Raw genomic sequence first — 21,196 nt, forward strand, 5'->3', positions numbered from 1 at the left:
CACTGGCAGTTAAAAGGAGGAAGCAGCTGCAATCTCACATTACTCTGAGAAGCACAGAGCCGGAGACAGAAGCCTGAAGATGATGAATGAGACTTCATCGAAACGTTGCCTAGATACTTCAAATCTTACGCGGGAGAAAACCCGAACAACCAAAGATCCACATACAAATACCCGCGAGAACCTCAGAAAACAAATACTGCACCTCTACGGGGAGGAAACCCACCATCTGACCAGGACTTATGAAAAACTTGAAGTCCAAAGAGCCTCCATTTTATGTGACCTTGCATTCTTATGCAACTGCCGAGATCAAAATTTAATTCCCACAAGCTTCCAATTGAAATTCCACACCAACACTGCAGCCACCAAACGCATCCTAAAAAGAACAGAACTGGCCCTAATTAGAAATGAACTTCACACAAAAAGGTTTCTCCTAGACCAAATCAACAAAGATCTCCTCACACTCCACCTCAGACTCAGCAACAAGATTCACCCTCTACTTTGGGACAAATCCAAACAACTCGCTGTCTGGAGAGCCGAAACACAAACCACCCTCAAGACAGACACACACACCAACAAACTCAGGAAACTACAACAACGCCAGAAACCAACTCCTCCCCCCCACAGCCACACATGAAACAAACAGTGCACAACATCTCATACAAGATCCTCACTGAAGCTGAAACCAAGGTCCTTTCAAAAGGATTCAACTTTGCTGTCGCTCCCAAACACATCCCCACAGAAACCATCATATGCGGAGTTGAAACCAGCCTGACCAAAACCAACCCTGATGATGCTAACAAAATCAGACTTGAAATCACCAACATCCTCTGCACTAGCAAACCACCCAAAAGCAACTTATCCAAAGAAGAACAAACTGCACTACTTAACCTGAAAGAAGACACCAGCATAATAATTCTACCAGCAGACAAGGGCAATGCGACAGTGGTTATGAACACATCTGACTACCAAACCAAGTTAACCAACCTACTCCAAGACCCCGCATACAAACCCCTAAAGACAGACCCCACCACATACCTAGAAAAACTACCAAATCCAAAATAAAAGCCTCCCCATCAGTGAAGAAATCCAGCAACGAATCATACCCAGAGAAAAATCATCCAGATGCCCCAAGCTTTATGGTCTCCCAAAATACACAAAGAAGGAACCCCACTCAGACCAATAGTCAGCTCCATAGGCTCACCTCTACAAAACCTAGCCAAATTTCTCGCCAAACAACTACAACCTTATGCAGAATCCATCAACTCACACGTAAGAAACTCATTCCAATTCATCGAGATCATAAAGAAACAAAACTTACAACCTAGCGACCTACTAGTAAGCTTCGATGTCATATCCTCTTCACCCAAGTGCCAATAAAAGAAGCCTTGACAGCCATCCAAAACAAATACAACCCCCAAGCACATCCTAGATCTAACCAACCACTGCCTATCCAATACATACTTCACCTACAATGGACAAAAATACAAACAAATAGAAGGAGCACCCATGGGATCACCCTTCTCACCTATCATCGCAAACCTCTACATGGAACACTTTGAAACACAAGCTCTAGAAAAATACGACCACAAACCCAAACTCTGGCTCAGATACGTAGATGACACCTTCATAATCTGGCCACACGGGAAAGAAAAACTGAACAACTTCCTCACATACCTCAACAGTCTACACCCCAAAATACAATTCACCATGGAAACAGAAGCCAACAATCAACTTCCCTTCCTAGATGTCTTGGTATACAAAAGATCCGATGGCTCCCTAGGACACACCATCTACCAGAAGAAAACACATACTAACCGCTATCTACATGCACTCTCACACCACCACCCAGCACAGATCAATTCCGTAGCCAAGACACTCATCTCCAGAACAAAATGCTTAGCCGATGAACAACACCAAAAACCGAACTACACACTCTCACCAACGTACTCACAGCCAATGGATTCCAAAGAAAGAAGATTACCCACCTAATCCAAAAAGAAGCCCCAACCAAAATCCAAGACAGAGAACAAGAAAACGGAAAAGCCCTCCTCCCATATATAAAAGGCACTACAGACAAAATTAGCAAGATCCTCCAAAAACACAACATCAAAACAGCATTCTGCACAAACAAAAAAATATCCACCATCCTAAGAAACCCCAAAGACAAAATCGAATTAGAAAACCAAGGAGTATACGAAATCCCTGCACAGCCTGCCCTAACACATACATTGGACAAACTAACAGAAGAATAAGCGCACGCATTGAAGAACATAAGAACTCAATCAAAAAGAAGAAACGACCTCTTCCCTGGTCCAACACCTCAAAGCCACAGGACATGAAATTGATTTTAAAAATACCAGAACTATCGCCAAAACCGAACACTTCAACAGCAGAATAATCAGAGAAGCCATAGAGATAGAAAAACGCCCACACAGCATGAACAAACGAGATGACACCTCCCGCCTTCCAGCCATTTGGAAACCCGCCCTCATGAACAGACAGTACCTAACATGAAGAAGGACACTGGACCCACACCCATGAGAGCCACACAAGATGCCACCACCACACTTCCATGTAGAAAACAGACTCCCACCCATTCAGAAAATGAGAAACGACCATGGACCAGAAGCTGCACTGCAGCTGCATCACTACCCACTTCAAACCCCTCTGAGCCATACATGAAGCAAACCAACACCCACTATGAAGATGCAGCAGGACCACGAACTAGAAGCCAAACAGCAAGATCACAACTCTCCAGCTCAAATCCCCAGCAACTAAAACTAACCTGAGCACAACCAAGCCCCTCCTGAACAGAACACGCCTCCAACCAATCAGAACACGGCTAACCCCCAACCAATCAGAACACAGCCAAACCCCTACCAATGAGAACACACCCCCACCCAATCAGAACACAGCCAAGCCCCCACCCAATCAAGTTCCACCCCCACTGGCAGTTAAAAGGAGGAAGCAGCTGCAATCTCCATTACTCTGAGAAGCACAGAGCTGGAGACAGAAGCCTGAAGATGATGAATGAGACTTCATCGAAACGTTGCCTAGATACTTCAAATCTTACGCGGGAGAAAACCCGAACAACCAAAGATCTACATATATATATATATATATTCATATTCTTAAGTTTTCACGGGTACTTCCATGTATGGTATTCAGCTTTGTTCAGGTATTTTCCCACGTCATTATAGTTGTGCTTTTAAAGTTGTAGCAACGTTTCGGCAGAATCTCATCTGCCATCATCAGGGAAAATACCCGAACAAAGCTGAATACCGTATGTATGTATGTATGTATGTATGTATGTATGTATGTATGTATGGTATTCAGTTTTGTTCGGGTATTTTCCCACGTCATTATAGTTGTGCTTTTAAAGTTGTAGCAATGTTTCAGCAGAATCTCATCTGCCATCATCAGGCTTCTGTATTGTACTGCCTGATTTTATTGTAAAACAACTGTAAAAGTCTGACTCACAGATGAACACAATATAGAAGCCTGATGATGGCAGATGAGATTCTGCTGAAACGTTGCTACAACTTTAAAAGCACAACTATAATGACGTGGGAAAATACCGGAACAAAGCTGAATACCATACACACACACACACACACACACACATATATATATATATATATATTCCTTATTAATATTATATATTAATAATAATATATATTATTATGCCTTATTCTCAAAGAATAGATTCTTCCAGTCAGAAAATAGGACAAACTCTCCCATCAAAAATCTTCCTGCAGCTCCTTATAAGAGCTCATCATCTACTTCAGTGAATTTAAGTGCAAGCCAAGCCCTAGGGCTGTTGTCTTCATCATTCAAGATTAGAGCTTGCCAAAGTGTAGCAGTGGGAAAGGTGACAGGATGAGAAAAAGTATCTTTTCTGGCTATTTGTCCACCAAAATTTAATCTCCATACTCAACTTCACAATCTCCACTGCTGACCAGATCTTCTCAACCTATGCCCAACACGTTAGTCTTTGTTTAGCACCAGGTCTTGTAAACATGGAATTCAATTGTCTTCCCCTCCCCCCATTTATGGCATTGAGAATCTTTATTCACAGATACATTATCATGATGGCCCAATAACTTGTAGTTATATACCCTGAAATGCATTTACTCAGTTTCGACATGCACACCTGGATTCCTCCAATTCCTGTCACATTTAAACCGAGGCAATCAATTTATTTCAATGTTCCCCTGCTGACAAGATGTACTTCCATAAAATAAATTGGTTGTAGAAAGAAATAAAGTATCAAGGCTTATTCATTATTTCAGCATTAATGTATTGTGATGTTAAATTCTGATATCTTCTCACTTCCTTAAATCCTGACTTCTAAATACTGACAACAGAAATGTAAAAAACTAAAGTGAACTTAACAACATGTGTGGAGTTTCTATCATCTATAAAAACCAGATTGTTATGAGCTGTGTCTCTCAATGTTGAGCAAGAAGCATTTGAAGTCAGTTATACCCTTTCATCTACTAGTAGGCCTTTATAGTCAGTCATAATTAGTCTATTGTGCTACTTTTGAAGATCATCTAGAACAGGGCTGCCAAACCCTCAGACTGCACGCTAGATGTGTCATGGGTTGGCCACAGCCATGGCCAGTTTAGCAAAGGGGGGAAAAGTCCCAATACATCATGTGATGCCGCCATGTCGTGAGTTTGACACCCCTGATCTAGAAACTACATCTGGTTCAAAATGCAGCAGCATAAGCAATCTCTGTCACTTTTCTTTAAGCCCAAGTGTCACTAGTGCTTTGTGAGCTGCATTGGTTGCCAGTTGGCTTCTCGGTACAATTCAAGAGGCCAGTTATAATATTATATGTAAATAATAAAACATATACTGTGACATCTATAAAGTCCTTCATGGCATTGGACATGGACACAAGAGAAGCCACCTAGCTCCCATTTTTTCTGCCTGCCTGATACTTTCAGGTAGCATAGGTGCACTCCATGTTTCCTCAGATTATGACCTGGTAAAACCAAGGAAGGATCCTTCTTTGTTGCTGACCCCACCTTCTAGAACAACAACACACACTCCCTATGATACAAATGGTGTCCATTCTTCTGGGATTTCAGAAAGCCCTTAAAACCTGGCTCAGTTACCAGACTTGGGGTTAATATATGTTGTGAGGCCCCTTCGAAATTTTATGGTTTATAGTTGTTTTTAATCAAGAATGCTGTCCATTTTGCTTTAACTGTTTTAACTGCTTATTTATGTAAGCCTCCCAGAGTCTACTGAGTAGGCAGAAATAACAAATTTAAATAAATTAACAAATAAAAATAATAAAATGAAGGTTAAGCTATTTTGGAACCACCTGACAATGATGCAATTTGATATTATCAGACCATTGGCTAGGTTTTAATAGAAAACTTGGTAAATTAAGAAACAATGTATTGGGTGGGTCACCTTCACCTATAGAATATTAAAGCTAGGACAAACATTTTGAAGTTTGATGAATTAGAATTTTAAACAAGGCTGGTTTCCTGGCTTCTCTGTCTCGGCTTTGCATTTTTCACTGTTGTAACAAAATCAAAGGACTTGAATTTTTAATGATGCTTTCCAAAACCCAAAGCTACATGACTCAAATTTACAGGCTGAAAGATTAGTCCCAATGGACCTGACTTTTCATCATTGCTTCATATTACTAGAAAAAAAAGATCCATATTCATTGAGAGTGTTTTTATTGGCAAAATGTTAACTCTCATTTATTAATAAAACTAAAGACCATGGAAAATGACAATGCTCAGGGACACATTAGTTTACATTCCACCATCTGATGATTTATATCATGGTCTTGTACTAAAAAATTATACCATAATATAATAAAAATAAATAAATTGGCTTTCTAATAATTCAAGCTCAGCTACACCTGCATACATAATACCTCATTCCTGGTCTATTACAAGATATCATTTTGAGATTTCATATTTGCAAGTGTATTAAGAAACATTTCTTGTTTTTAAATGCAGCCCATTACAGTTCAAAGCAACTGAGGGGCATCAGTTCAGGAAAAAATTGAGTTAAGATTTCTCTCACTGGAATGATTAACCCTTTCCTGCCCAATTTCTAAGAATTAAGTTCTTAATCAGGATGTACCAATATACTAATTAACATCCAGCTATGAACCTAGTGATAACTCATCTATGATCTAAAGTGCACTAATTTGCATTGTATTTCAGCCATAAGTTTCCTGAGAACTTTAAAAACATTCTGCATAATATATATTTAAAATTCTGTGCTGTGAAGGAACTTCTCTACACTTATACTTCAGTCTAAGACATTTTAAATAATCAGATAAGAGGACTAAGAAAAATATCTCAGAAACTTTGTCTCAAGTCAGACCTCTGCAGTGGTGGTATTCGACTGGTTCTGCCCTGTTCTGGAGAGCCGGTAGCAGCGGTGAGCAGCGGAGACAGAACCAGTTCTCTCAGTTGCTCTGTGTTTGACCCACCCACCTGCCTGGGATCCCACACTCACTTTTATGGCCAGAATTCAAAGTGCAGCTGCTTTGTGCGGCGCAGAATAGTGCCGCACGGCAGCTGCTGGAGCGACTGGCATCGTGCAGGCTTGCAGGAGGTGACTTAGAACACCTCTGAACCTGCACAAAGTGGATGTTTGGTGCATGCATGCATGCAAAGTGTGTACACATGTGCAAAGCGCACCTACCAAGCCACGCCCACCGAACCGGTGGCAACTTTATTTGAATACCACCACTGGACCTCTGTCACCATGATAGATCTCTTGTACAAGATTTCAGAGCTGTATTTTATATATTAAAATATATTCAAGAGACTATATGAATGGAGAAAAATTATTTTATGACCATTCCCATGTTGTTGTCTTTTTTCCCCCTCTGTTGCATCAGTATTTCCTGGATAGGAGTTCCCAAATCATTTTGCATTCAGATAAATCCTGTGCAACTTTATACACTGCTCAAAAAAATAAAGGGAACACTTAAACTACACAATGTAACTCCAAGTCAACCACACTTCTGTGAAATCAAATTGTCCACTTAGGTAGCAACACTGATTGACAATCAATTTCACATGCAGCTGTGCAAATGGAATAGACAACAGGTGGAAAGCACAGGCAGTTAGCAAGACATCCCCAATAAAGGAGTGGTTCTGCAGGTGGTGACCACAGACCACTTCTCAGTTCCTATGCTTTCTGGCTGATGGTTTGGTCATTTTTGAATACTGGCAGTGCTGTCACTCTAGTGGTAGCATGAGACAGAGTCTACAACCCACACAAGTGGCTCAGGTAGTGCAGCTCATCCAGGATGGCACATCAATGTGAGCTGTGGTAAGAAGGTTTGCTGTGTCTGTCAGCGTAGTGTCCAGAGCATGGAGGCGCTACCAGGAAACAGGCCAGTACATTAGGAGACGTGGAGGAGGCCGTAGGAGGGCAACAACCCAGCATCAGGACCTCTACCTCCACCTTTGTGCAAGGAGAGACAGGAGGAGCACTGCCAGAGCCCTGCAAAATGACCTCCAACGGGCCACAAATGTGCATGTGGCTGCTCAAATGGTCAGAAACAGGCTCCATGAGGGTGGTATGAGGGCCCGACATCCACAGGTGGGGGTTGTGCTTACAGCCCAACACTGTGCAGGATGTTTGGCATTTGCCAGAGAACACCAAGATTGGCAAATTCGCCACTGGCGCCCTGTGCTCTTTACAGATGAAAGTAGGTTCACACTGAGCACGTGACAGATGTGACAGGGTCTGGAGATGCCGTGGAGAACATTTTGCTGTCAGCAACATCCTCTAGCATGACCGGTTTGGCAGTGGGTCAGTAATGGTGTGGGGTGGCATTTCTTTAGGGGGCCGCACAGCCCTCCATGTGCTCGCCAGAGGTAGTCTGACTGCCATTAGGTACCGAGATGAGATCCTCAGACCCCTTTGAGACCATATGCTGGCGTGGTTGGCCCTGGGTTCCTCCTAATGCAAGACAATGCTAGACCTCATGTGGCTGGAGTGTGTCAGCAGTTCCTGCAAGATGAAGGCATTGATGCTATGGACTGGCCCGCCCGTTCCCCAGATCAGAATCCAATTGAGCACATCTGGGACATCATGTCTCACTCCATCCACCAATGCCACGTTGCATCACAGACTGTCCAGGAGTTGGGGGTGGCTTTAGTCCAGGTGTGGGAGGAGATCCCTCAGGAGACCATCCGCCACCTCATCAGGAGCATGCACAGGAGTTGTAGGGAGGTCATACAGGCACGTGGAGGCCACACACACTACTGAGCCTCATTTTGACTTGTTTTAAGGACATTACATCAAAGTTGGATCAGCCTATAGTGTTTTTTCCCACTTAAATTTTGAGTGTAACTCCAAATCCAGACCTCCATGGGTTGCTAAATTTGATTTCCATTGATAATTTTTTTGTGATTTTGTTGTCAGCACATTCAACTATGTAATGAACAAAGTATTTCATAAGAATATTTCATGCATTCAGATCTAGGATGTCTTATTTTTGTGTCCCCTTTATTTTTTTGAGCAGTGTAGTTCTGTTTCATTTAATCATGTAACAGTCGCTGTAGTAAATTGAACCGCATGATCTTTTATTAATTTTAGTAGCACCTTTGGCCAATACGGCAATATCTCTTGAAATTGGAGAAGATTTCTCTAGTATATGAACATATAGTGTATCTGATTTCCTACTATTCCAAATATCAATTATACTTTCTTGCCTGAACAGCAAATAAGCCTGGCTACATACATCATATTACAAGCCCAATCATTGATGAATTTTTGAGACCTCCAGATCAGAAGAAAACTGTTGGAACTGGGAATGTCAACATACTTTCATAGTCATTTCTCTCCCTGAAAATAACTTAGTGAGAGTGGAATTTCTGGAAGAGGGTTCATCGTAACAATGACTAGTAAGAGGAAATTCTTGCAGATCTTTCCCCACCCCCTCCAATTCTTCAACATACAAGGCTGAAGGTTGAAGACTCTATAGCAAATCTTGTAGTACAGGACTTAACCACAAATCTTGCTGGCACCAACATATTTACCAAAAAACCCCAGATGATGTCTGTGCAAGGCCAATAGAAATTAAAGACAGAAATGGCAGCATTCTCATGAAGTTACCAAAATTTGTAAGATTTCTCACAAAGTCATAAGCAAGAGGTATAAAATCTTGCAGGACTTCTACACAAGATTATAAGACTGGATTCATAAAAGTTATACCTGAGATTTTGGGCCATTGTATAAAAAAAAAAATGTGGTACCCGTCTTGAGAAAAAATACCAATCTCTGTTGGAACAACTGGAAACAAAAAATGCCAAATTTGACCCAGAGATTTGATAAACCAAAAGTTGGGATGTCTAATGATTGATTCACACGAAATGATTAACACATTTAGAACATAACTTTGCTAAACAGTTTGGAATAGATAGCTGTTTAGGAAGAAAGCGAATAACCCCAGGATGAAGTGATCTGCTTACAAAGACTTTATTGAAAAAATAATTCATTTTTAAAAGATTCCTTGCAACGTTGAACAAGACCAGAGTACAGAGCTTCAAGAAGCACTCAGAAATTACTGAACTGCTTTACTTCCTGCAAAGTTTTTCGTCATTGAGGTGGGAGGGGCAATCACCTCCCAGCCTTACTCCCGAGTTGCCCCCTCTGCTTCAGCTGCTCTCACCTTCTAGCAGCTCTGTGCATATGAGCATTGGGAAAAGGCTCCCCAGAGTCCTCTGCCTCACTGCTGCCAGCTCCAAAGGCAGCACCCCACTCCCAGATGGTCCTGGCCCCATCCTTGCATTGGATGCAGGACCCTCATCCAAGTCCTCTCCAGACTCCCTGACTGGTCCCCTTTTCCCCCCACTGTCCAATACCTTTGCCGTCTGCACCGAACCACAACATTACCTCCTGTTGAAAGACAGAGTATCCATAGTATGTTGTTCTGAAAAAGCAATTCATGAAATTCATACGTGGGGGTGGGGGTGGGGAAACGACTCTACAAAATATTTTATGGCCATGGCAGTTACCAAGATTTGCATGGTGACCTGGAAGATGTTCCCTGTTTTAGACTGGTCTTAAATTTAATCTGTTTTACATGTTTCTTTTAAAAAAATGTGATTGACATGTTGGATGAGTAAAACCAGGTATATCCAGCTTAAATAAAACTATCAGCTACAATATTCCTCCTCTTCCTTCTCCTCATTTTAGCCATTGTCTACCCATTGCAGGATGAAGGCCTCTTCTGCATGTTTCCAACAATATGGTCTTGAGCTTTCTTTTGCCAATTGGGCCCACAATACTTGCTGATACTTCCACATATTAATGAATAATAAATTCTAGGATATGATTTTGTACTTGACAGGAAAAATGATTCACAGGCCATAATTAACATCTTTTAATGTATATCAAGTATTACACATATTAAAACACAACATTTAACAATAAGATTCTTGCATTAAGATAGCTCTAATACAGGAAAATTTATTTTTATAGTATATTAGACAGTGGTTTTAAATAACTTCTCTTTATAAAATAATAGGCATTTTAGGCACAACATATGAGAACTCTATCCTGCTAAAGTTCAAAAAAAAAAAAAGATGAAGGAGGTAGGGCTTTTTCCCAAATTTCAATGAGATAAAAGCAGGATGTGCTTCTGACAGATTGTGCCACATGTCAGTATATTACATACAAAAGTAGAACCTTAAAATAAAAGTATCATTTTTTTTTACAAAATTACAAAAAGTAAATTATTACAAATGCTAATTTAATAGTTCTCACTTCCTTTAACAATATCAAGTTTAATTTAACCTCCCACCGCCAAAAAAAGAATTGGCATTTTAGTTTTCATATATTCACGCCACCAGACTTTGTTAAAATAAACCAAGCAAGGTAATTAAAACAACATGTAAAACATTTCTCAAAAACAGAGTTAGAAATATTGCACATAGAAGAACATGCAGAACAGGTGAGCTTATACACACGTTTATGAAGTATTTAATTTTTTTTTTTAAATGGCAGAAATAAGTGAAAAGGGATTGGAAAAGGGATTGTTAAATGTTAAAGTAATAAAGCATTGAGATTAGCTTTAAATGTATTAGAATTAACTTAGGTCTACACCAAAGCATTTTGTAGGTATCTAGTAAAAAATAATAATAAAGGTGTAAATTTTTGATCTTATAAAAAGATGAAGTTATTTATGAAAACCTTTCCATTATTTAGTGGATGGTAGGTATGTCAGAACAAGCAGTGCACATTTAACAGAGAATAAAAATTAAACTTAAGATGACAGATGGATATCCAAAACTGTAGAAATTTAACATTCTCAAAGGTACTCTGCAATGCCAAGCCACCAAATGACACGAAAGACAGTTCTAGCTTAATAAAGCAAAACACGCTTGAGAATATATTAACAAGAAAAAGTATATTTCCAATGTCAGGAAAAGAACAAAATAAAATTTCCTTTCCAAGAAGGGAAGGAGGCCCTTGATACCCCTTTATATGGTTTCCTGCTTAGTGGAGGAAATCATACAGAATGGAGCAGATTATGTAAAATGAAAATGAGTTAAGTTATTGGACTACAATTAGTTGTAGCAGATTATTTTTTTACTCAGAGATTACACATTTGACCATGTTTTCAGGTCAGGTAACACAGATTTCTTCACAACACCAGGACAGCTGGTAATGGGCCAGATTTCTTATTTTCTCAACCAAGTTTTGGGAATCATGCCATCCTTTTTTCCTTACCATGTATCACAGGCTCTGCACATTGCTACAGGCTCAATGTGCTTTGTGTGTATTTGTGCCAAAATCTGCAAGATTGAGGGCACGGCATCCACCCACCGTTCCCTTTTGTATCCATATACAGACAGATGTACCAAAAGGGCAGGGCTTGGACTGTGAAACAACACCCACCAGTCACAGATCCCACCCCCAGCAGGTGCTTTAAAAACAAGCTAACCAATCAAATTCATTGTACAGATGTAATAATGGGCATAATTTGTTCATAATATGAAGGCTGAATTGGGTGTTGGGTACAATGCATTTCTTACTATCGAGCAGCTGAATAAATGCACACCAGAAAATGATTTATTCAGGAAAAAAAACATATATTTTAAAATGTGTAGTATAGATAGTCCTTGTTCAGGGACCCCAATTGGGATCAGCAACTTGGTTGTTAAGCAAAGTGGTAGCTAAGCAAAACCGTAACTGTGCTAACGATCTTACTTACACAAATCTTACGTTAAAGATCTATGAAGGCTGTAAATGCAAAGATCGATAGCAAATTTATTTTTTTTCATCATCCTTATTTGCAAACTGCCTCTAAATGAGGAAGTCACCAAACAAGGACTCCTGTAGTACTCATCCTGGAAGAAACTTATTCTCTCCACATATAAAACATTTGTACAAAGATAAATCTCCCCATCTTTAGTGCTCATAAATATTTTAAGTCCTTTACATTTTTGTATGTACAATGAAGTCATATGATTACAATTTTTTTCCTGCATGTAAAAATACTTTGCTGCTCATTTATTTTGTCAATTTACAATGCAAGGATGGAAATCACTGGCTATTGACAGAAAACAGGTTTGTTTAAGTCAAAAAATTTTTTGCATGAAAGCTATATATAATCTATTAATATATATTCCTGAGACTTCTGTTACGTCAATAATAAATATACATGCTTGGAATTAAGTTCTTTTATTTATTCTGATATCGAACTAATCAATATCTCAAATATTAGAAGCAATAAAAAAAGAAATGCCTATTGGCTGATAATGCATGTAGTCAGAGAATCTAGATAGAATTAAACTGAGAGTCAATATTCTTGTCTAATTCTTGTCTAATCTAATTCTAATTTTTTCTACTTGTTTTATTCAGAAGAAATGTAGCAGAGAATGAAATCTCACTTATAAAAGTTTATATCTCTCTAATAAAGGCAGAGATGAGATACAGTCCACTGAGATACAGATAGTTCTCAACTTATGGCTGTAATTGAACCTGGAATTATGGCCGTAAGTCATGGCAGTAGTCAAATAGATCACATGACTGTGTCCAATTTTACGTCCTTTTTTTATGGCGGTTGTTAACCAACCTAATGCGCATATTTTTCCCAGAAAGCAGAAGTAAATGCTGGTTTCTAGGGAAAAAATGCTGAAAATCAGGGTCTCACATGACCACGGGACAACTGCAAATGGCCATAAATGCATGCTAGTTGCCAAGCCCCCCAAATGTGATCATACAATTAGGGGAAGTGGGCAGATGAGCAGCCATTAGAATTTCAAAACTAGACCATAAGTAGTTTAGGGGAGGTTCATTCTAACTTCAAATGTATCCAGCCATAAGTAAGACTATTATCTGTATTTCCCTTTAGAAGTTATATGGAAATGAATGGCATTAGGCCAAGATCAGGGGACTTAGCTACTTCTTAGCTTTTCTAATTGAATTTGCATGAGAGAAAAAATTCTATGTCTATTTAATAGTTTATAGTGATTCTTCTACCCCTTACTATATATGAAATATGAGAATTTTTCACACTACTGCTGGAAAATAAAATAAGATGTCTGTTGTATATGTAATTATATCACAAAAAACAATTTCTGCCCTGCCGGCAAATTAGAAATTAAAAATAGTTCTCCATGTCATTATCAATCAAGATAATGAATAAATCAAAACTGCAACCATAGGAAGTCTTTACAGACAATTTAGAGAAAATGGTTAAGATATTTCTTAACTTCAACTAATATGTATTTCGTTCCATTTTTAGTAAGACACACACACAAAAATTTTCTCATGCAAATTCAATTAGTAAGAGCGATTTGTCTGCAGACTGTTTAGCGTTCTTTACATTATGCCTTTTCACAATACTGCATTTTTTGAATATAAGGCGGGCCAATTTGTTGAAAAGAAGATACATGCACTATATAACAGATCAACAAGAGATAATCACATTATCCTAGACAATGTTATGTTTCTAACGCATCAAATAGCAGTACAGTTTAATTTACACACATCATAAGAAAATGCCAAGCTGAATCCTAAGGGCATATTGGTAGCTTCCCTTCACTGAATTGAAGATTCTATTCAGAAATAATTGAGAATCGTGAACAAGGGTGCTAATAATTCTTTTGCTGTGAATTGCACCACTTTTATACCTAAGACATCTTTTTCTTTGTGTTTCGTAAGTCTAATTCTTAAGCTCATTTTAAAATAGAGTTCAAGATAAAAATGATAGAAGCTTTTTAACACACTTTCTAAGTAACATATTACATAAGCCAGAACAGACTGCACGGTACCAGGGTCTCCTATGCAACAATTTTCTTTTACAAAGAAAAGAATTTCAATATGAAAAACAGGAAGACTAAAAATGCTTAATTCTTCACCCACTTTTCTTTTCTTTCTTTTTAGAAATCATGGAGGAAAATAGCAGAATTTAACAGACAGAATAAAAGCATGGAAAAGTTTAGCATTCCTTCCCCTGTCTCTAGTGACTATTTTCTTTTCTTTCTTTTTTTAAGTCCAAGAATTCTCTGTGTAAGAGTAGCTTGCATGTAACTTGGTATAAAATGTTTTATAGTCCTAATATGTTATTATATGTAGAAATCACACATATCTATGATGGCAAGCTTGCAGAGATTCCAATAAAAATTATGCATTTTTCAAATCCTACTAATTTCATTAGGATACATTAAAGCTAAAATAATAAATTAGGTAGTAACAAAGTTCAATAAATACAATGAGCTTTACCTCTCAGCAAACATATTGCACTATGAAGCAACGTGAAACAGTTCACATTAAGTAAAGTATTGTTAAATTCTTCACTATGACTAACTCATCCTTTCAATATGCAGGTTGTCTCCTGCAACAAGCTACGGTAATCGTAACAACAAAACAACAACAAAAACCATATTCAAAAGAAGTACTTTCTCCTTTATTGATTTATTTTAATGCTAACAAAATTGTCACAAGTGCAGATGGAATTCAACAGTACTTGAAATTCCCCAATTAGTCATATATTGATTAATTATGTATGGAAAAACTGATCCTAGAGTGGCACATGAAACATTGTAAACGTAATCCTACTTATGTTACAGCATAATCTCATGCTGATTTCTACATACACTGAACTGAGTTAGTAACTTTCCAGCCTTATTAATCTGTATGCTGCTAAAATTCTAATCACTTTCATTTTAAACTGGGTAAAACGGTGCATATAAACTAAAGGAATGCCTGTTCCTTTTGTTCTTAAACTGGGGAAAAAACCCAATTCAGAGAGAGACAAGTCTCCCTGGGCTTATTGGCCATCTTCATAGGAATTGAAATTTGGCAAATTGTATAAAACATTTTATGACATAAACATAAAACAGTTTATTACATAATACAAAATGTCATAAAACATTTCCTGTGTTGATGTTGGTGCCATACAGCTCAACTTGGGGGCTATTTTCAAGGAAGATACATCTCTGAATGGATGCCATTTTTTCCAGTGAAGACAGAACATTAGAAGTTCTGTCTCCGTTGAATTTGGTAAGGGAATATTTCTGAAAGGATGAGCCAGGTTGTTTAGTAACACAGATATTATGCAAGACTACATTTATACACAAAAGTAGAGTGATGTTACTCAGTATTCCATATTGCTGCTGATCTATGCAAATTATAAGTTTGGGGGAGAATTATTACTGGAACAGCCCTGGGAATTTGAGAATTCAGGGCTAACTTGTCAAATGATGCAGGGTGTTTTAAAAATTAATTTTATAGAATCATTTAGAATTGTGCTTAAAGTTGCTCCATTTGCAGATGTTCTGAAATTAGACAGGACGGGCAGGCAGGGTTATTCAGTAACAATTACAGACAAGCTAGTCAAAAACTTGTGGAACAGCGGCATAAAGCTATCGCAAACTGTCAGCTACTGCTTAATAATGTGAAATATTTCAAGTTTGAATTTCCCTGACCTCCTGCGGAGAGATCCCCGACTGTAGTGCTAAAGTGTCTTTCCCTGAAGCTCCAGTAACAGAAATGGCAGAGAATGCTGATGAGAAAATATTTAATACATGAGCTCTAATCTGATACGAGGGAGCAAACGGAACATAAGCAAAAATGAAACATAACAAATGACAGAAAGATTATGTGTACAATAAAACATGGGCTATTTCTATCATACATTTGATGTATATGGCTTTACTACAGCCATAATCCAACTTGGGGCTTCTTGGCATTGCTCTATCAGGCAAACTCTGCACAGCCCCTTATTACTGTATAACAGGGGTGTCAAACTCACGTCATCACGACAATGTCATGTGATGTATCGGGACTTTTTTCTCCTTTGCTAAACCAGGCGTGGCCATGGCAAGCACATGACACATCCAGCCCGCAGGCCGAGAGTTTGACAGCCCTCCTGTATAACAATGATACAGCGATTTACTTATTGATTTTATTTATCTATATCCCACCTTTGCTATTTTTACAAATAATTCAAGGCAGTGAACATATCCAACACACCTTCCTCCTCCTGTTTTCCCCACAACAACAACCTTCTGAAATGACTTGGGCTGAGAGAAAGTAACTGGCCCAAGAGCACCCAGCTGGCTTTGTAGGCTAAGGTGGAACTTGAAACTCACAGCTCTTGCTTTCTAGCCTGGTGCCTTAACCTACCTAGACCAAACTGGCTGTTTTTGTCTGAAAGGTTTTTAAGAAATTAAAATTTGTTTATTATTGGCAGCCTGATTTTACCCTTCTTGTTTCCCGAATATGTGGGATATACACTAAGAACTACAAAGCATGGCTTACTTTTTATTGTTTATTATTATATTATAAAGTCTTTTATCTTTCATGAGCTTTCAAGATTCAGCTCATACAACCAGCACAGCTCACCCTTTAATGTGGCCCTTGACAGCCTCCATAGGTACCATGGTAGCCCACTGTACCAAGAGCCAAGTCATTAAAGCATGCCATAATACCTTCTTTCTAGCCCATCAAGTACTGTGGCCTCATTCTATAATAAGACATCATATAACTCAACATTTGTGAAAGTTAATCTAAAGAAATAGTTCACTTATATATAGGAAAAATTACAAACAGAAAAGTGCTATTTCTGAATCATAATGACCACATGATGGTCATCTGGGGGACAGCACAACACATCCCTTTATGTGTGTCACAATCCACACTGAGAAAAACAAGCTATCTTCAGCAATGTATAACTTGTTTTAGATTTGGTGTACAGGAGACTTAAAAAAATTAATTGAAGATGAAAGAAGATTTGAAACAAGTCAAATAGAAATGTCCCTCTTAATATAGGATGCAGGAGCAGCAAAAGAATTATATTTTCCAGCTTGTGCTAAATTTCAGAAACTGGGTATTCTGCAATTTTGATCTTGCAATTCTTATGGCCACTGAGACCACCAATAGGTCTCTTTACTAAACAGTTGTTAAAAAACAAAAGCAGAACCTTTACATTGTAAACAAGTTTGAGAAGACTAGCCTACAATAGAAAAACTGTAATCTTTGTTTCATTGGCTTTGACCGATTTTGGGAAGAGGGCTTCCTTCCTAATGGAAGGACACACAAATAAAAGAAATTCTTAGGAAACCATGTAAGAATCTTCAATACCAAGCCATATTTATAAGACATTAAAAGTCCTTAAGAACAGAAATACCAATACCATGACTGCAATTCTATCCACTCACCTTAATGTCTGTATTAGGCTATAAGGCAATTACATTTAAATAATTTCAAATAATTTATAGCACCAATTGCCAAGAACCATTTAGTGAGAAGTCTCTCTTCCCCCCGTCCCCCACCCCCATGTGTATGTATGTGCCTGTCTGTCTGTCTGTCTTTTGGAGAGGAAAATAAAAGAATGGTATCTCTAGATTAAATAAGCAAAAATAGCTTTAAATAGAAAAACTAGGGAGATGTTAAAAGCTTTTATCTTGTATTTAACCAAAATCCTAGTGTAATTCCCTCTTAAACAAGATGATTCACAGTGAGAGAACAACAATTTGTTCAGTCCTAACAACTAAGTTGGAAATCTGGCATCACGGAAGCACTAGTATGAACATACCACAATGAAGAAATAACATGTTATTACAAAGCAAGTCAAATGTGGGATTATCAGAATTCTCATTAAAACATCAAACAGTTAAAAAAGAAAAAGAGTTAAAAAGAGGCTTTTATCCATAAAAATCCCATCATTAGTTCCTAGCTGTGATGATATTGCTATGATACTTTTGTTATAAGTAGTTTTAGTTGGCACACATTTTTGCAGTCAAACAGCTTATTAAATAAAATATCACAGTTCGTATTTCTTCTAGCACACATTCTTCTGAATAGGTATTTTTTTAAAAAATATTCTAATTCCATTCAAATACAAGACTCATCATAATAATCTAAATGATAAAATACCGTATTAGGAATTAAAAATAACCCTTTTTGTTTGTAAATTCAATCAAAAAATCCCAGTGAATTTGAATGTATGCTGTAACCTTTAGTCTATGTGTTTTCTAAGAAAACAGGTCAAACCCAGTACTATTTTCCATCCTCTTCAACTGCCTTGCTTTAGGTTTTCAAATGGAGACAATCACATCCAGATAAAGTCTGTCATAGGATTCCCTGAAGCATAAGATGAGTAGAAGGCTTAATAAGCAGGAACCTGGGAGGCACCAGTTAAACCAAGAAAATTCTATAGAAAAAAAAAATAGTTTAGTTATTTGTGTAACAGTGTACTTCACTTTAATAAAGCAGTAATTCTAAAATCAGGCTCACAATCTAGACTCCACAATACTTTCGGAGGGGATGGGGGAACAATTTTAGCCTCAAAGCTAATCTTCAAGTGAAAATTAACCATCTCAAAATGAGTATTTTTACCAGAAGGAATTGGTCTCATCAACAACAGATATTGGGAGAAATCATGTCATTAGTGACTTCTGAAAGGAGGACTGGGAGAAGTTTTTCTATTAGCTATCATATTTGAAACACAAAAAATTAAGTGTACAAAATTATGTTTCTGAAAAAAAAACAAAATTGCAAATCAGAACCCAAATTTTAAAACAACAATTCTATCATTGAGCTAAGGGCAATGCAACAATGAAAAGTGAAGAAACATCCACTGAGTTCTCTATTTCTCCAATTCTCTCTACACATTTATAGATCTAAAAACCCTGAAAGTATTGTGGATAAGGTCAATCCTATCTCCACAGGCTAAATATAAAATACAATGTATTTTCTTTAAAACCTCCATGTTAAAGAGGAAATATGCAATAAACCATTGCTACCAGGGACAATTATATATCTTAATGAATGGCTAATAATGCTATTATTGCTTTTATTAAAAAAAACCCACTTAGGGAGCATTATAGCAATAAAACTAAAGATAAAAAAGAAAGCATAGACATAAACTTTAATACAATTAAAGTCAAAATCAAACTTTATATCAGGATAATTAAGTTTGGAATGCAGTAGCCGAGAACTATGGAACTGATGAAAAGCTCCCATTGGCATCTCCCAGCAGTTTTACACAGAGTTTAATAACCTTGACAACAAGAGAGAATATCTGACTGGAAGTTCCAAAAAACCATTGCAAAAATCTGCCTCTAACAGCCATCCCAGCAGATGCTCACAGGGAGATAACATGGTTGAAAGTAGTTCTATTAGCTGAGCATCTGGTATGCTCTCAAACATACACCCAAATAAATTATCTGAATTTTTTGCATCACATTACCATGAGATACAATTAAGTACACACCCCTCTAAAATACATCGAATAGTAATTGGCAGAGCTAAGTTAGCACCGTGGAAGTTAATGAGGATATTTTCAAACTCTCTTTACCCTTTTGAAGCTACAAAAGAATGATTGACTTGGTTGGGCCAACAAATGATTTGAATGCAAGACAGTCATCTTTATTCGCATTCCAATGACAAAGTAATGAAAATTAATAGTTCCAATCTTACTCCAGTCTTTTTAACACTTATTATTAAGAACTTGCTAAGGCCAAAAAAAAAAATTTTTTTTTGTTAATGTGAAAAACTGAATAAAATTTGTTAAAAAAAAAAACTTGCGAAGGTGAAGTTTTGTATTTGGAATTTAAATGAAGTAATCTGATAAGAATACACACAAAACATGAACATAAATATACTTTTTCTTTATCAAACTGTTTTGCGTGTGTGTGTGTGTATACATATACTGATATCTATCTATCTATCTATCTATCTATCTATCTATCTATCTATCTATCTATCTATCATCTATCTCTATCTCTCTATCATAAAAATACAGCTGTGAAACACTTATTGCTACATTGGGAAATTGATTAGAGACAATTTACTGGAAGAAAATAATTGCATTGTTTCTTCCCCCCACAGGGAATTATATTATTGAAGTATGAGACTGGATTAGTTTTATCACAGGTTTAGATTGCCAGCTACAAATGTGATGGGTAGCAATAGCATTGCACTGATCCTTATTAAAATATGTACATTTAATAATAACCTCCACAGTGTTTAAAGATATGCTACTATTCCAATTTCAAAGGAACGCTTCCACAAAGATGTCAGTCTCTAATTGACAGACAGTTAAACGGATGGCCCAGTTTCAACATTAGTAGAAGATGTTATGCAGTCTACTTTGGTGAATGAAATATATTCCACTGGTAAATTTATATGAGCAAGCATTCATTTCTTACCTCTATGGTAGAAACTAAAGAAAAACAAAAGAACTCCCATGAACATGTTATTTAGGAAGGTGACCACGCCACAGGTAATCCCTTCAGGAACAGGATAGACCGTTTCCACAAAAAGTTCAAAGAAGATAGGGACGCTGCTATTCAAGAAGACACCCAGCAAAATGCAGGAAGTATAAAGTGTGGCTGCAACGAAAGTACACAAGTTCAGTTATTCTGTATGACTACTCTGCTACTGTTCTACTGTATAGTTTTGTAATAATAATAAACTGATATGAACCTTTTTGATCAGATTTTTATAACTTTAAATATGAGGCATACATAGGGCTTTCACATAAACCATTTTTAGTATGTTAGGAAAAGAGAAAATCAATTTGCCAATTATAAATGTAGATGTGCAGATTTCCTGCTAGCAAGAGAAATACAATAATTAGTACATTTGAGCCAGTATGCCAGAAATGCAATCTAAACCAAGTTTTATACCATGCAAATGTAAGCTATGTAAGCCTATGTAAGCCCAGATCTCT

General features: G+C 37.5%; 2 protein-coding genes across 2 annotated transcripts in view; one reads left to right on the forward strand and one right to left on the reverse strand.

Moving 5' to 3' along the window:
- Positions 1-21,196, forward strand: part of SEMA5B (semaphorin 5B) — a 601,210-nt gene that overhangs the window by 484,529 nt on the left and 95,485 nt on the right. The gene's annotated exons all lie outside the window — the stretch shown is intronic.
- Positions 10,376-21,196, reverse strand: part of SLC49A4 (solute carrier family 49 member 4) — a 91,171-nt gene continuing 80,350 nt past the window's right edge. Inside the window, exons 8-9 of the mRNA XM_026707863.2 lie at positions 20,673-20,855; positions 10,376-18,673 (exon numbers count right to left, since the gene is read on the reverse strand). Of these exons, the coding sequence (XP_026563648.1) occupies positions 18,558-18,673; positions 20,673-20,855 (299 nt within the window). The 3' untranslated portion in view covers positions 10,376-18,557. The remainder of the gene's footprint in view (positions 18,674-20,672; positions 20,856-21,196) is intronic.

Source organism: Pseudonaja textilis, chromosome 1 (assembly GCF_049901715.1).
Source record: "Pseudonaja textilis isolate UNSWEBS1 chromosome 1, rPseTex1.2, whole genome shotgun sequence".
NCBI classification, from domain to species: Eukaryota; Metazoa; Chordata; class Lepidosauria; order Squamata; family Elapidae; genus Pseudonaja; species Pseudonaja textilis.